Source organism: Marmota monax, unplaced genomic scaffold (assembly GCF_021218885.2).
Source record: "Marmota monax isolate L192 unplaced genomic scaffold, Marmota_monax_Labrador192_F-V1.1 WCK01_AAM20220418_F8-fsc00076, whole genome shotgun sequence".
Classification (NCBI taxonomy): domain Eukaryota; kingdom Metazoa; phylum Chordata; class Mammalia; order Rodentia; family Sciuridae; genus Marmota; species Marmota monax.
In genome coordinates, this window is record NW_026692843.1 from 8,139,440 (window position 1) to 8,155,291 (window position 15,852).

At 54.8% G+C, this 15,852-nt stretch overlaps 2 protein-coding genes across 7 annotated transcripts in view; one reads left to right on the forward strand and one right to left on the reverse strand.

Annotated features, from left to right (window-relative positions):
- Stk32c (serine/threonine kinase 32C) overlaps positions 1-4,977 on the reverse strand; it is a 66,333-nt gene extending 61,356 nt beyond the window's left edge. Inside the window, exon 1 of one of the 4 annotated variants that reach the window (XM_046448845.2) lies at positions 4,534-4,967. In XM_046448845.2, the coding sequence (XP_046304801.1) occupies positions 4,534-4,798 (265 nt within the window). In that variant the 5' untranslated portion in view covers positions 4,799-4,967. Of the gene's footprint in view, positions 1-4,533 lie in introns of all 4 variants that reach the window. The other 3 variants (XM_046448846.2, XM_058580767.1, XM_046448847.2) reach the window with 3 other exon arrangements.
- Positions 4,978-15,175: 10,198 nt separating this feature from the next.
- Positions 15,176-15,852, forward strand: part of Lrrc27 (leucine rich repeat containing 27) — a 28,206-nt gene continuing 27,529 nt past the window's right edge. For all 3 annotated transcript variants that reach the window (XR_006852546.2, XR_006852547.2, XM_046448855.2), the window contains exon 1: positions 15,176-15,331. The gene's annotated coding sequence lies outside the window, so the exon portion shown is untranslated. The remainder of the gene's footprint in view (positions 15,332-15,852) is intronic.

Sequence of the window (15,852 nt, forward strand, 5' to 3'; positions counted from 1 at the left end):
AGAAGGTAGAACCACACAAGTGGTAGAAGAAAGTATGAATGCAGATTTACAAGTGGAACTATTATTACTTGTGGCTGGAAAAGGACTTTGTAACACACACCAAGGCGGGACACTTCCATGAAGTGGACGTGGAGGAACCTGACCACACACGGACTGAGCACATCCCTAGAGGAGGAAAACCCAGCCGCATGAAAAGGTAAATGGCAAACAGCAGAAGGTTGTTCACGGCCAAGTTTTCTACATAAGGAAGGGTCCAAAGGTACCGGACACAGAGATCATTTTTTTAAAATGGTTTTTAGTTGTAGATGAACACAATTCCTTTATTTATTTACCTTTATGTGGTGCTGAGGATCGAACCCAGGGCCTCACCCATGCTAGGCAAGTGCTCTACCACTGAGCCCCAGCCCGGCCCCCCAGAGGTCACTTTGGTGGATGAAAGACTCAAAGACAAGGAGCACTCATGCGTGAACTCTAGAGGGAAAGACCACGTGGAAGCAGAGGAGAGACCACAAGGAGGAGAGGGGATCGGGAAGGGAGGCAGGACAGCAGGGGAGACAAGATCAAAACACGTCATACAGACGCACCAGTGTGCTGCCATGAAACCCATCAATCTGTACAATTGATGTCATTAGTCAAAGAAGAAAGAAAAAGAACAGGACAGCAATTGTCCAACACAAAACCCCAGCCAAGAGCACTCACTAGTAAATTGCAAAAAATAACCAAACAAAGAAAAATATTAAGATACTTTGAACATGAAAAGCAGGTTAGCAATCTCACTGGTGATCAAAGAAACTGCAAAATATTAATGCCATCTTGTTTATCTCTTAGATTAAAGAAAAGAAAAAGAAACACTGCTAACAATGTAAGGAGGATTCGGAGAGGACCCTTGGAGCAAGTAAAACTGACCTCCCCTTCCCTGGCCAGCTCCTAAGCAGGTCTCCTCTGCTGCTCGCTCTTCCAGGCCCCCGTTTCCACTCATGTGACTTATTTATGTCCCCTTGCACACTGTCAGGCTCCCCACTTCCCTCTGGTCTAGTCGCCCCACAACAGCAGGGCCATTCCAAGAAGTCCTCACTGTGCAGCCGTGCCCAGGATAGCTGGTCACAGAGCTCCACTCCCCCCCGGGGGGCCAGCCACACGCATCCCGACACTCTGCTTGGACCTCTGGCTTAGCTCTGGCATTCCTGGAAATGTGTCCTAAGGTAAGAGACACGTGCCCTAAGCTGGCTGTGCAAAGATACTCCTGTCCACAGAGTTGATGCTACTCTAAACACAGAAACATCAAGCAGGAAATTAAGTCAACAGGGAAAATCACGTCCACACAGGAAGACAATAAAGCAGTGATCTGCCCCTTGTGCCTCAAAATCACAAGGAGGCTCAGGGAGGAGAGTATCCACACCATGCCCTGAGACCTAAGACCACCCACAGCATGCCCACACCCAGCAATTCAACCACAGGGTCTTGAGAGAGAAGTGGAGCCTTTTTAGAACACCCACAAAATCTGCTACCCTCCTCAGGGTGAAAATGGCTACTGTGAACTTAGCCATCAATGCTTCAGACTGCAAGACATCGACAGCATCTCACTACATAAAAAGCTAGGTTTCAACACAACAGTATATGGTGCACAGCCCCGCTTCTGTAAAAAAAAAAAAAAAAAAATGCAGCAAAGGTGTGTTTCTATATGGCAGCAGGACTGCATCCAGATTCCAAGGAGGCTGGGACGTGCACCACAGCTCAGGTTCCACAGAGCCTGGCAAAATGCACGGAAATGAGAAAAACAAAATTCCTTTCTCTTTAGTGTTTTAATTATAAAAGCAGTGACTGGAGAACTGGGAAGCCCCTGTCCCAACTCCACTCTCCCAACCAAGGGTACCAGGCATCGCTGCCTACAAGGGCCTCACTTCCTCCCAGTGTTCTGGGCCCAGTCAAGTCCCCTCCGTGTGTAACCACTCCAAGCTGTAAGCTAAGGCCACAGTGGGTCTGAGGCAAGCAGCCACGCCCTCCCCAGGCTACTCGCCCGGAGGCCCTCTGCATGACAGGGACACAGAAGCAGAGGAGTGAGGGGCCTGCCCAGCTCCCTGCAGCTCTGTGGCAGAGCACAGAGGAAATGAGGTTGGTAGCAGGTTCAACCCCAGAAGAAATGGCACACAGAGGGACATGGGGCCCATGGGAAGGAAAAAGGAGCCCTAGAGTGAGGAAGAGAAGCAAAGAATTCCACAGTGCACCAAACACCTGCCGAAGAAGGAATGAGGCTCTGGATTCCCCAGGGGGAAGCAAGAACAGAGGACATTTAAGCTCTTACATGTCATAACTATACTTTTTAGTTGAAATTTACCTGGCACTTAAATTGCCCTCCTATTTTCTTTTTTACTGTTTTTAAATTTTTTCTCTTCATATTAATTAGGTGTTTTAATATAAAAAAAACTCATCAGAAGGCCTTGCATTACCATGGCAACTGTGCAGTTCCTGTACAGGCAAGCCACCAGCACAGCACAGCCACAGCTTGAAGGCTGGCTATAGTGGGGCCAAGACTAGGGGAGTGACTGTGTCTCCCCAAAACTGAGGGACCAGGCCACAGCCTCTTCCTGAACCAGGCGTCCTCGCCTGTCCAGACTGTATCGTGAATCCATGGTCTTCACATTCAGGGCATACAGCCCTCTTTGATAAGTACCAGGTTATCTCTCAAGCTGTTTGTGCCCTACCAACAGCATAGAAAAGTGACACTGAGTGTCACCCACCAGAGAATGTGCTCAGCTGCGACCAGGGCCAGGCTTGACCTCCTCATCTCACTAAAGCCCAGTTAAACACCAGCGGTGTGTTCGGTGTGGGGATGTGTCCCTTGTGCCCAGTGATAAGCTGGTGACAGTTACATACACAGAGAGCAAGCTCTGTGAGCCAGCACCAATTAACCACCCCACACAAAGCCCAGAACACTCCGTACCTCTGCCATCCTACTACAAGCAAATAAGGAGGTGGGAATGTGTAAAATAATTCTCAAATCAGACAGCGAGTACCATAAACAGATCCTTTGCTCTCTTTGCCTTCTGAATGATCCTTGGATTCTGAGACACAACACACTGAACAAGCAGGGAAAGTCTACCCCCGAAGTCTGAGGGCAGCGCTGCACCACATCTCCACATCTGCTGCCTTGGAGAGATGACACTAAGACACAGGGGGGCAGCGTCTCTCGGCCAGCAGCAGCAAGCACTGAGTGTATGTTTCTCAGACCTCTGTCATCCTGCAGCCAGAAACTAGATGTAGATCTCCTTTCTAATTAGCTCCTGCTTCACTCTGGGCTTTTTACACTTTGAATATTAATGTTGAAAACAAAAACACAACCCAGGAAACAGTCATCACAGTGAGCTCTGCTGTCCCAGAGCTCAGAACACAATGACAGACCACCCCAGAACACACTGTGTCTGACACTGCTTTGCAGAACCCCACTCCCCTGCCGACCTCTTCCCCCGAGGCCTGGTGAGCCCTGGCTAGCCACCCCACATTGTCTCTGTGAGAAATGAGGGCACGTGCATTCACACTGGCCTGAGGTCCTGCTGTAATTTCCCATAGTGCTTAAATTATTTATTGGAAATAAATAGTCTGGGCTCTTGAACTGAGCTGTGCTCTTAAATTATAAAAAAAAAAAAGAAAAAAGAATCCATCATACCTCTGCAGGCTGCCTACAAATGAAAATGCGGTCTTCAACTATTTTAAGAAAATGTCAAAAAAACATCAAATGTGTCATCATTGTACCATTTAAAATTATCTGCATGACATCTGTAGGAAAAAAAGCTATATGTTTGCATGTGAATTAAGCACAGTGGCCCCAAGGCGCCCACTGCACATCACCTTCCCATGGGGTGCTGTCAAAGGTCACCCGGCAGAGCCCCAGGAGGTGTGCAGTGCACAGCCAGCTGCCTGACGCCTGTCACCTTCAGAGCCCACCTCAGTCAGGTCACTCAAGAGACACATTCCTCCAGGTTGGCAGCCTTCCCTACAGAAGGACTTTACAGAACACTGGTTCCCCAGAGGGCAGGTCTTTGCACAAAGGCGAGGCCCTGGCTCCACAGCCCAGCCCAAAGCAAAGGCCCGGCATGCCACTGGCACTGCACGGTCACCCTGGAGACTGAGAGGGGCCAGCTCCCCCGACACACACCTCGTGCCACCTGTGGACAGGCATTTCACTTCTGAAAACTCGGCACACTACAGGTGAGCGCCTCCTGGAAAGGCAAGGAACCAACCACGCCTGAAACACTGCCCCAGGGAAAATGAAACCTTAGGTGCCCCCCACGGTGAGCGGCAGGGCGCCTAAGCTGAGAGCCGCCCCCAGCGCCCATGGACCCTCATCTAGCAGGACCCGCCCAACACGGCTACTCCCGCGGCTCAGCCACTGGGTACTCAGCAGTGGTCCGCGAGTTTCCTCGGTAACCCAGACACAGTCCTACCCGGGCGGCTGCGTCGGAACGCAAAGAATGTCACCCCCACATCCCCCTTGCGAGAGGGCTAGGTCCCCAAGCTGTCCCTGGCCACACTCACCGTCCTCCTTGTCGTCAAACACCGGCCTCCGCGCCGTGGCCGCCGATATGGACGACATGGACATCCTCTTCTTCCACTTGCTCCACGGAAACAGGGGGCGCGGCTGCGCTCGGGCATCGCCCGCGTCCCGGGCCCGGGGCTGGCCAGCGGCGGGCGGCGGCAGGGCCGGGGGCGCGTCGGGTCCAGCGGGGCGCCCTCGGCCGGGGGGCGGTGACCCTGGGGGCGCAGTGGCACTGCTGCCCCTGCGCTCCGCGCCGCTCCTCATCGCCGGGCCTGGTTGCGCGCCTCTGCCAGAACCCGGAGCATGGCCCTCCCGCCGGGCCGGGCGGGAGCGGAGCGGGACTCGAGGGGCCGGCGGCTCCCGCCTTGCGCCCAGCCTCGGGCTCTCGCTCGCCTGGGCAGCTCTTGGCCCCGAGGACTGCGAGCGCCCGGGCGGGCTGGGGCGGGAGGGGTCGAGGCGGGAGTAGGGTGGAGCCCAGCGCCGGGGCGGAGACGGGCGGGGCCGGGAGGGGCCGGCGCTGGGAGCGGTGAGCGGAGCTGGGCGCACGCGGGGTCTGGGACCCAGCGAGCGTGTCCGGTCCGCGCGGGTCAGCGGCACCGCCGAGGAGGCAGAGACAAGAGCCCGGGAGGACGAGCGAGGATGCCCGAGCCGGGCTGCCTCGGAGGCCCAGGAAGGCCGGGATCTCGAGAACAGTGTTGGCTCCGCCAGTAAAGGCTGCGGGGAGCCTCCTCCGGTGTGTGGCGACCGTGGGGGCTCGGGGTTCCCTTGGCCTTCCACTCCCACTGCCTTCGTGAAAAGATGCCGCCCGGGGACTTTTGCCAGCCGATCGAGGGAACCTCGAACTTCAGCCTGCGACCTTGGGCTTTGCGAGGCCGGGCTCTGGGACGCGGGAAGCGGCCGCGCGGGGCCGGACCCGGGTGCGGTCAGGTCGTGCAGCACTGCGGCGTGGGCCAGGCGCGATCCCGCTCTGCTGCTGCAGGTGGCGCGCGAGCGCGGCGCCCCCAGAGGATGGAGATGAGGGGCGGGGACTGACCCGTCAGCCCCGCCCCACGAGGGCGGCCCGGGCCCGGTTCGGAGGCGCGCGCGCGCGCCCAGTGTCGAGGCTACCCTGAGCACGTGCGTCCGCACAGGCGGGTTCTCTGTGCTGGATCCTCTCCCAGCCTAGGCACTGGACTGGTACCGTTCTCCCCGCCCCGGTCTGCACCCAGTGGAATCGTTCAGATCGTCCAAGGCCCCATGGCCTTCCGGAAATCTCATACCAACAGCTGGGCTCTGCACGGCCTTTGCAGTTATCTGAGAGTCTTGGGGCGTGGTTTGGCCTCGGTGCATCTCTGTCCCTTTGCAAAGTCTGGATGAGACCGTGGGAAAAACGCGCTCAGCAATTAAGAGGCGGCTCTTTCCGTAGCGCTTAGCTTCCTGTGTCTATTGCCTTGTCACTGAGCAGTCAGTTGTCTAGCTTTTGGAAGGCTCTGCCTTCTTAGGTTCTGCCTTGCAGCCAGGCCACAAAGCCGGCTGTTCTGTCCAACTTACGTGAAGCCCTAGTAGGGTCACTCCTGGAAGAGCTGTTGCCCGCCCCTGGGTCCAGGTCCCCTTTCTTTATAGTTCATAGCAGGGCTCTGCCCTTCCTACACCTTTGAAATTCAGTGTGGCCATCTAACCTGCATGACCAAAGAAATATGAGCACAGGTGACCTGTGTCTTTCTGGGCCCGACATTTCAGGGGCTACATCCTACTGTCCACACTTACACCCTTGACCAAGAGGGAACTCCCATCTCTTGGAGAAAACCATGGGCCACCTCCCAGCCCATTTGAGCATAAAAAACAGGGAGACATCTGCTGCTTTGTTAAATTACTGAGATCTAGAGATTTGGGGGTGTTTTTACTACAGCATAGCCTAGGTCAGCCTGAGGGACTGGCTCCCCAAGCCTTCTTACCTGCCTGGCAATTGCCTGCTCCAGACCCGAGTGAACTTCCAGCTCAGAGGCAAGTTCTGGCCTCCCTGGCAGAGAACCTGGTGGCTCCATGATGAGCCCTCACCATTCTAACACCATGCTGAAAGCACCAATGCCACCCCTGCAGAGAAGGTGAGTCTTCCTTCATGCCAGAGCCAGTGCAGGAATGCCTCTAAGAGGGCGGGGCATTCTCCAAGGTGAAGTTCTGGGGGGAGCTGAGGCTGGGCAGCGCTGAAGGAATGGAAAGGGACAGGGAAATCAACAAGGGCTGCGAGCTGCTTGACAGCCCCCAGGGTCCCAGCCTTCACAGCATGCTCTAAGTCCAAAATTTCATCTGAATGTTTCCAGCTCACAAAGTCCCAAGGCTCCTCATCTAAATCAGGTGCAGTAGTACCCCACCCCACCACAGTCACACTTTCTGTGGTTTCAGTTGCCCTCAATCATTTGCTGTCTGAAATTATTAAACAGGAAATTCCAGAATAAACAGTTCTTAGGTTTGAAATTGTGCATCATTCTGAGCAGTGTGAAACCTCTTACCATGTGACTTCTACCTGCCCAGGACTTGAACCACCCCTGCTAGTGTATCCATGCTGTATATGCTATCCACCCTTGACTCACTTAACAGCTGTTTCAGCTAGCAGGCAGATTGTCCTAGTATTGCAGTGCTTGTGCTCAGTGACCTTTCTTTATCTTAATAATGACCATAACGTACAAGAGTAGTGATGCTGGCAATTTGGGTATGCTAAAAAGAAGCTATAAAGTGCTTCCTTTAAGTTAAAACTTAAAGTTCTCGATGAAGTTAAGTAAAAAATGTATGCTGAGGTGCTAAGATCTATGGTAAAAGTGAATCTTCTAACCATGAAATTGTGAAGGAGGAAAGGAAAGTTCTGCTGGTTTTGCTATCACACCTCGGTTTGCAACATTACCACCAGTGTGAGAGTTCTTACTTAGTTGAGAATGAAGGCATGTGTATGTGTAGAAAATATCAGCATATACAGGGCACACACATCCTCGGATTCAGGCATCCACTGGGGTTCTTCAGATGTTCGTCCTCTGAAAAAGGAGGGACAACTGTATGGGGGAGACTATGGCTGTGATCCATCCTGAGGTAAGATACCACTCCATCTGTGGACCTGGAACCTTAGAAAACAAGTTATCTCCTTCCAAGCTGAAAGGGTACAGGAATAAGACACCTTTCCTTTCCAAAGGAAGACAGGGAGGAATCCAAGAGCTGCCGTCCTCCCCTACCCCCAGGCAAGTTTGAACCCAGCAGGGGAGGTTCCACTGAGTTCCAGGCCTGATGAGAGCCCTGCAGCTCAGCACTCCACTCTCAGCCAAAGGAGCCCCCAGCAGTCTCTGGGTCTTCCTCACCGAGGTTCTCCCCTTCTCGTGAAGGGCAGCACACAGGTGCGCCCATTGCCCACTAGCAGTCTGTTGGCACTCCCTCACTTTGCCCTGAGTCTCCCTTTAGGTCCAAGGTGGCCACCTTTCTGCTGATTGAGCATTCCCAAAAGCCTGTGAGTCTCCTCCCGGTAACTAGGAGAGTGCTCCACAAATCTTCCAGGATGCCCGTCTCCAAAGCTTCTGCTGAGGGAGCCCAGTGGAGTCGGGACTCCAGCCCAGTCCCTTCAGCAAAACGTGCACTGGTACACCCTCAGCCTCACGCAGGACAGCGGGACGTGCCTTCCCAACAGTGAGCTTCCTGATGTCAGCATCCTTTGCAAGGCAAAGAGCCTCCGGGATAATTTAAGTGCTAGCTTATGTTTGCTTAGCAGATCTTCTTTACCTTATCTCTTTCCTCTCACATTGTAAGATGAGCAGCAGGAGGACACTAGCGCATACCTTTAACACCTCTTTACCTGGGAATCTCCTCATCTACGTAGCCATGTTCCTCAGTTCTGCCGTCCACTGATGGAAGAGTGCAATCCAGTCCAGTCTTCTGCTGCTCTTTTACTGGGAGAATTTTCCTCCAGTTTCTAATAAGGCTCCTCATTCCCACCTGCCCTACCAGAAGCATCTTTCTTGTCCTTATTTCTACTAACCCTCTCTTCCAGGTCTTTCAGCTGATTGGCTACAGCCACCTGGATCATCAAGTATCATCCTTTACTTAAAGTTGACTGGTCAGAGATGTTCTTTGCACCTACAAAACACCTTCACGGAAATACCCAGATTAGGGCCTGGGGTTGTGGCTCAGTGGTAGAGCACTCACCTAGCACGTGCAAGGCCCTGGGTTCAATCCTAGGCACCACATAAAAAATAAATAAATAAAATATCGTGTCCAACTACAACTAAAAAATAAATATTTAAGAAAGAAAAAAGTAAGCAATACCCAGACAAGTTGACACCTAACACCAATCCCTGCCTGTTAATGGAACCCTTGCAAGGAGGAGCGCCTTGGGGTTCAGATAGGGGCACTTGGGAAACACCGATGAGGCTAAGGACGTTGCCCTTCCCGCAGATGCACCTTGTCTCCTGAAGGAATCAGCCTTCCTCTGCACACAGCTTTCCAATGACTGGGACTGGGACAGAAGACGCATCAAGCAGTGCCACTTCTGGACCCACCCCGACCAGCCTCTTCCCTCCAGGCAACGAGAGCATCAGATGGCAGGGCTGGCAGGGCGCAAAGGGGCCTGCATGGAGGAGGACAAGGCTGCTCTGGGAGGGGCAGCCTTCCTACAGAGACAGCAGACCACCCCCATCCGGGAGCAGGAAGGGGGATGGATTCCGGCTGGCAGCACTCAACCAGTGTGCTCAGAATCGCTGCACCGAATCTCACGGTGATTGTGCCAAGTCTTCTCTCTCTCCTATTGGCCATCTTTACATCTGTATTGAGGTATAATTTACAACTATAAAACCCATCCCTAGTACATCAAAAGAAATTCTGTAAAATATTAAGACCAGAGGATGTGGAGGAGCTCTGTGGCAGGAAGGTACTCATTTGCCTGGGCTTAGGTGGTGATCCCTGGAGGGAGCTGGCCTTGGGTCATCTTGGATATTGCCCCAGAGAGCTATGTAGGGGCAAAGTGATCCTGGATCAGTTGGCTATTCCCAGAATAACTCCACATAACCCGCCACCCCAGGCCTCTGCAGGAGGCCATGGTTTGGCTGATCTTGGCTAGGTTTGGCCAGGCTGGATCCAGTTCAGGTGTCTTCTGTGGGTCTCTTCTGTGCAGTCACAAAGGCGCCTATGGTCCCCTGTAGAAGACATTCAGGACTCGCCCTGCTGGCACTCTATCTGACATCCTCTTGGACAGCTAGGACTCCCTTGGCATCCTATTCAACATTCCAGAGGCCAGTAAGGGCCTGGCCAGTGTCCCATCTGCTAACATCCCCTTGGCAACAACCCATCTGGGCAGAGGTTGAGAACAGCCAGGTACTCAATCACGAATGGCAGACAGAGACACAGCCCTCCCTGAGACTGCTGTGAGAGGGTCTCCAGGTGTAAATAATAATAAAGAGGAGACAGAGACAAGGTGCAGAGGCAGGGAAGGTGGCAGATATGGCTCCTTCTTCAAGCAGCCACATTTATTTATACCAATAGGTTGCATTAGGTCATTAGTACCATAACTACATTATTATTTAGAGTATCAGGAAAGTTGCTTATTCTGCAGTTACATTTCACGGTTACAATATGCAATGCCAGGAGCTTTGTGCAATCCTCAAGAAAGTCCATTGTCTGAAGTTACTGTTAGGCGGGCAGCTCCAGGAGCACCGGAGCTTGGTGAAACACTGTAGTTATCTAGCAAACAAGTTCTTCTATTCCCAGGAGCTACGGGCCTAAGACTAAGGTCGAAGCTGATAAGACTCTAGCATAGAGGGCATTACTACAGCAACCGGGCATCCTAGGCCTTTGCCCAGAAACTTTCCCAGCACCAAGCCTGCCACAGCCCTGAAGTCATCAGGGACCCCAATCCCAAACACAGAACCCCTACATCAGGGACCCCTCTTGACCACCTTCGTCAAGGCAGCAGCAGCCTTGGAGTCCGGCCATGACATCATGTCTTTCTGGTCAGGTCAGGCTTGCTGCCCCTGATCCCCTCCCTCCACAGACCAACCCAGTCCACACTGAGGGAGCCAGAGCAGGGGGAGGAGAAAAGCTTAGCCACAGCCCCCCACCCCCGGCTTCCAGGTGAAGCCCCCTGCGCTGGCAGGGATCCCAGGTGACACTGAGCAGAGCCTGCAGCTGGGGCTCCACAGACCCGCCTGGACATTTTGCCAACAAAATGAAAATATCCTTGGGAGTGAACACATGCAGGGACCTTGTGATGCTCTGAATGGGCTCTCTCTGGAAGGTTCTACCAGGGAACCCATCCCAAGGCGGGAGGGGTGAGTCTGGGCCAGTCATGCTCAGCAGGCACACACGGGGTGGGGTGAGCAGATGACCTCCTACAGATGTTGATGGCCCTGGGGATACAGCTGTGAAGACAAGGAGTGGGAACAGGCCCACAAGAAGGCAAAGTTGGGGTGCACCACAGGACCAGGTGGGCCAAGAAGACCTGGGGGTCCGGAGCTGCATTCCAAGAGGAAGAACAGCCAGGCCCCGCACAGGGGTGAGAGGCTGGGGCATGACAGAGGTGAAGAGACACGGGGAAGAGGGCCACAGTGCCAGGGCACTCACGGAGCCCAGGGTGCCAGGCAGTGACAACCACTGGCCACTAACCTGCAGCCCTGCACTAGGAAACCTCACAGCCACAGGGCAGGGCTGGATGGAACAGCTCCCAGAGGACAGAAGGTGGCTGGCAGGGCACCTCTGGAGCTGAGAGTCAGACCCACACCTGCAGCTGGGATGGACCCCATGTCTGCCGTGGCGTAACCTAGGGCCATGAGCACCGTCCACCTGCCACCCGGGTGCAGCTCTCCTGGTTTATGTGGAGCCCGTGCATTCTCATGTCTGGGCTGCCTTTTCCTTTTTCTTTTGCATGTTTTAAAAGCAGCCTGTGTTGGGACATCAGATGTTTTAGTAGTGACGGATGATTAGGGCAAAGCCCAGCTCTGCCTCCTAATAGCTCTGTGGCCTTGGCAAGTCCCTTAACCTCTCTGAGCTTGAGTTCCTTAGGAGTACTCATCAAAGGGCTGGCACCAAGTAAGCACCCCAAAGGGCAGAAAAGTGAGGTTTGAATGCATCTTGTTTTTAGTGAGCTGCACAAGGCTTGCCTGCCATTTTTTCTCCTCATGAAAATTCCTGATCTCTGACCTTAGGTTTGTCCAGGCGATCGATCTCTGCTGATAACAGATCATGAATGTTACAGGTGCCCGGTGCCAGGTTTTCTGTGTGTCCTCATTTACTCTGCCTTTCTGTTGCTGCCCCTACTCCCATTTTACCAGTTGGGGTTCAAAGCAGGTAGTCTTGAGGCCATGCTGATGGGACACCCCAGGTCCTGGCCTAGGGTGCAGCTCCCTGGCAGGGCAACTGTGAGTCGCTGCAGCCGGGGCCCAGTTTCCCCAGGCCGCCTTCAGTTGTCTTGCGTGGGACATGGCATGGGCTCCTCGGTGGCGGTGGCGAGGCTTCCGCCCTCAGGGCTGCCGTTTCACAAGCAAACCCTGACTCCAGCACAGCCGTCCACATGTACTCCTTGGGCACGTGCTGGATTCAGAGATCTTCAGGGTCCAGGTTTGGCAGGGGTGTGTCTTCCAGGGAGAACAATGGGTGGGTGGGCATTGTGCAGAGCACAGTTCAACCTGGGCTGGTGGCCCCTGCCAGGCAACCACAGGGAGCAGGTGCATCTGTCCCCACCCAGCAGCTGAAACATGCAGAACTGACCAAGCCACATCCACAGGCATTGTCCTCTCAGGAGGAGCCACTCCCACTGGAAGTCAAGTGCAGAATGCCCCAGCCTTGTCAAGGGTGACAACCATGTGACAGGAGCATTTTGGGAGAAAATCCTCCTCCTCCTGGCCTCCAGCCCTGCCATTGCTTCTGAGGCAGTTCTACACAAATGCTCCCGACACCTTTAGACAAAGGGGCCACACGACTTCCTGTCTCTTCCAGAGTACCAAGTCCTCGACCCTCTCTTCAAGATGGGCTTCCTGTCTTCAGAGCTGTCTTATCACTTCTGCAGCCACAACCGGGGCCTTTTCTGCAGCACGGTGTGGTCTTTTCTGGGTGTGGAGGAGGTACCCTGGCTGGGGAAAGCCACCTGCCACTGCTGGGGTTCCTTGCGGGACCCCACTGGGAGCTCTTGTGGGAAGCTTAGGTCTATCCAACTGGGATACTTCTCCAGAGAAGCAGAACCACCCTGCCTCTAGGATCAAGGGCCATTCCAGAGGACTGGGCATTTGTGTGCCCAGGCTCAGCCCAGCATCTGCCCCCGTGGGAAGCTGTCCATGAGACCAGGGAGACGCTCCACTCAGCACCTGCCCAGCACAGAGTCCCTGTGGATGCAGAGCTATGGGGACAAGGGCCTCCGCAGCACTGCTGTGCCACTCCAGCCTGGCCTTGTGGGCTCTGTGGACATCTGGCTGGCCAGGGGCCCATGGATGCCCCTGCTCTTGGTTGAGTTTCCCAAACATTGTGAGCTCTGCTGGTTCTGTGGTTCTGAAAAGGGTCCCCATGGAGATATATCTCTTCTGTTAAAACCTTGCTGTGGTGGGAGGACCCCAGGCCTGTCCTCTGCATGTCTGAGCCGAGGAGGAGGTGGGCTGCCCTCCTCTGCCTGCCTACCAGCAGGCAGGGCACGGGGCGTACTCATGACCTCCCCTGCCCTCAGTTCCTTCCATCAAAATCAGGGTAGTGCCCCGACTTGCTAGCATTGTGGAGAGGACTGCTTGATGCCAGGCCCTGGCTCCTCCCCAGCCCCACTCACACTGGAGCCCATGATGACTGGAGGGGCAGCCTAGGGCCAGGCATGAAGCCACAGGTGTCCCACAGATGTGCAGGGAGTGCTCCCTGCTCGGTGCACTGCCCTTCTTCTGTCACGTAACAAAAATTAAAAAGAGATTATAAAATAAAACTGGAGGAGACAAAATAAAAACAAAAAAGAAAATTAGAACTGCAACATGAGGTCACTAAAAAAACAAAACAACACAAAACCTCAGTAGATGAAAAAAGTCTGACTGACACCAGAAGGGATGTTTAGTGAACAGTCCACCCAGAGCACAGACAGATAAGCTTGAGCAAGGTGGCTCTGAGACGTGGAGAACAGAGAGGCATCCACCAACTTGAGAATCAAGGTCAGGGTGGATAGACGCCATGACAGGAAGGCCGAGAAGCGGCCAGAATTGAGGGCATGGATTCAGAAGGGTCACATCAAGTGCTAAGCAGCATCAAATGAATTTGTACTCAGAAACACTGTAATGAAATTCCAGAACAGGACACAGTAAGGGAAGGCAGATTCCCTGCACGAAAATTACGTGCAGGGAGCCGCAGCCAGGGACTAATGTCTTAAATGTTCTGATAGACGGTAGCTGTCAACAAGAAACTCTGCACCAGCTAAACAATCACTTAAGAATTAGATCAAAATGAGGACTTGGTACATTCACAGACTTAGAACCACCCACATCACATGTCAAAAGAAGGACCAAAGGTGGCATTGCAACTGGAGAAAATGTGAGGACAGAAAATGGCAAAATGTTTCCACCTATAACTAATCATTGATTACAAAATGCCATGTAGTATTCTGTACCATGCCTGTGGGCTCCTCGGTCAACCACCTGGAGCCTGCCCACTTAACTGCAGGAGCCAAATATCTGATAAGTGCCTGTGGGCACAAACTTTGCAAACCTGTAACCAAAATATTCAGGGGTATACAACTGCTAGTATCTCTGCAATGTACATGGGGTGTGGGGAGGAGTGCTGGTAACAGTCAGCTGATCAGTCAGTTTGGTAGACACATTCACTGGGTCCCTATGTCCCCAGTTTAGTACTCTCTTGCGTGCCAGTGGACATTGTCTCCTGCTCTGCTTTCCATTCCACAAGTGTCCCTTCAGTTCCAAGTGTTTGGATGCTGTGTTACTGTCCTGCAGTCCTGGAATTCCCGTCTGCTTCCTTCCGGCAGGCCAGGATCATCTTTGCTTTCACCACCTTACACACGCTGAACCATTGCCCTGAGAGTGTTTTCGCGCTGGTCTCAGTATTCGGGCCACTGGTCAGTCTGTTTTCGTGACCTTCCTGGGACCTGACCATGTGCTCACACTGCCCTGGGTATGACACAGAGCATATGAAGAGCTGTGGGACTTACTTAAGATCTCCGGTGATGTTCCCTTCTTCCTGTGTCCAGGACCATCTCGGTGCCATTGGGATCTGACTGGATCAGCAAGTGGCCTCAGAACATCAACTGAAGCTGTGGTCACTGGTCTCTTGACAGCCTCGCTCAGTAGTAGAGCCTTCTGACGTCTCTGCCAGTTAGGCGGTTGCTCATGCAGGAAAAGTGACCCCTACAGCCATGCTCGGCCTGATGGAATTACCTTTGTTTTTGTGTGTTCAACCTCTCCAGTTTCCATGGGCGGCGTCCGGAAGGCCTCACCTGCCGTCACAGCAGAAACCCGGCCACGGCCCGCAAAGCTGCCCACGCGCTGCGGCTCCTGTGGCTGACCCGCTGGCCCTGGACCGGCCCCACCCTCGCCGCGCTGCCCCCACGCCCTCGCCCTACCCTTCCCTCCCGAGCCCCGCCCTCGCCCCTGCCCCGCCCCCGCCCACTCCTGCCCCGCCCTCTCCATCGCCCCTCACCGCCCTGTAGAAGACACAGCGCGCGCAAGCGCAATATAGCGCCCTCTGCGGCTCGGCGCCCGCAGGCACCCCGTAGCGCGGCGTCTCCAGGGCGACCGTGGGCCCAAGCCGCCTCCATTGTTGGCGGCGCCCCCTACTCTCAGCGGCCGGGCTGCAGGCGTGCAGCAGAAGGGTCCGCAGGTAGGGCGGGCGCGAGGCGGGCGGGGCTGCAGGACGGGCGGGGCGGAGGCAGGGGACTCCAGACACAGGCAGGAGAAGGCGGGGCCGTCCGCTGCGGGGCGCGGGGTGGCTGCTGAGTGGGGTGTGGCTGCGGGATGCGGGCGGCTGCGGGGCGGCTGCGGGGCGGCTGCGGGGCGGCTGCGGGGCGGCTGCGGGGCGGCTGCGGGGAGTGGTGTGCCTGAGGGGTGGAGCTGCAGGGGTGGTGTGTGTGCGGGGCGGGGTGGGGCGTGCCTGCGGGGCGGGGCTGCGGGGCGCGGTGTGCAGATGCGGCGAGGCTGCAAGGCGTGGTGTGCCTGCGGGGCACGGTGTGCCTGAGGGGCGGGGCTGCGGGGCGCGGTGTGCTTGCAGGAGGCTGTGGGAGGTGGTGTGCCTGCGGGGCCGGGCGGGGCTTCTGGGCGGACTTGGGGGAGTTGTGCCGGCAGCGTGGCCTTCCGCGGGGGCTTTGGATAAGGCTGCGCCAGGCTCTGGTCTCCTTTCCTGCA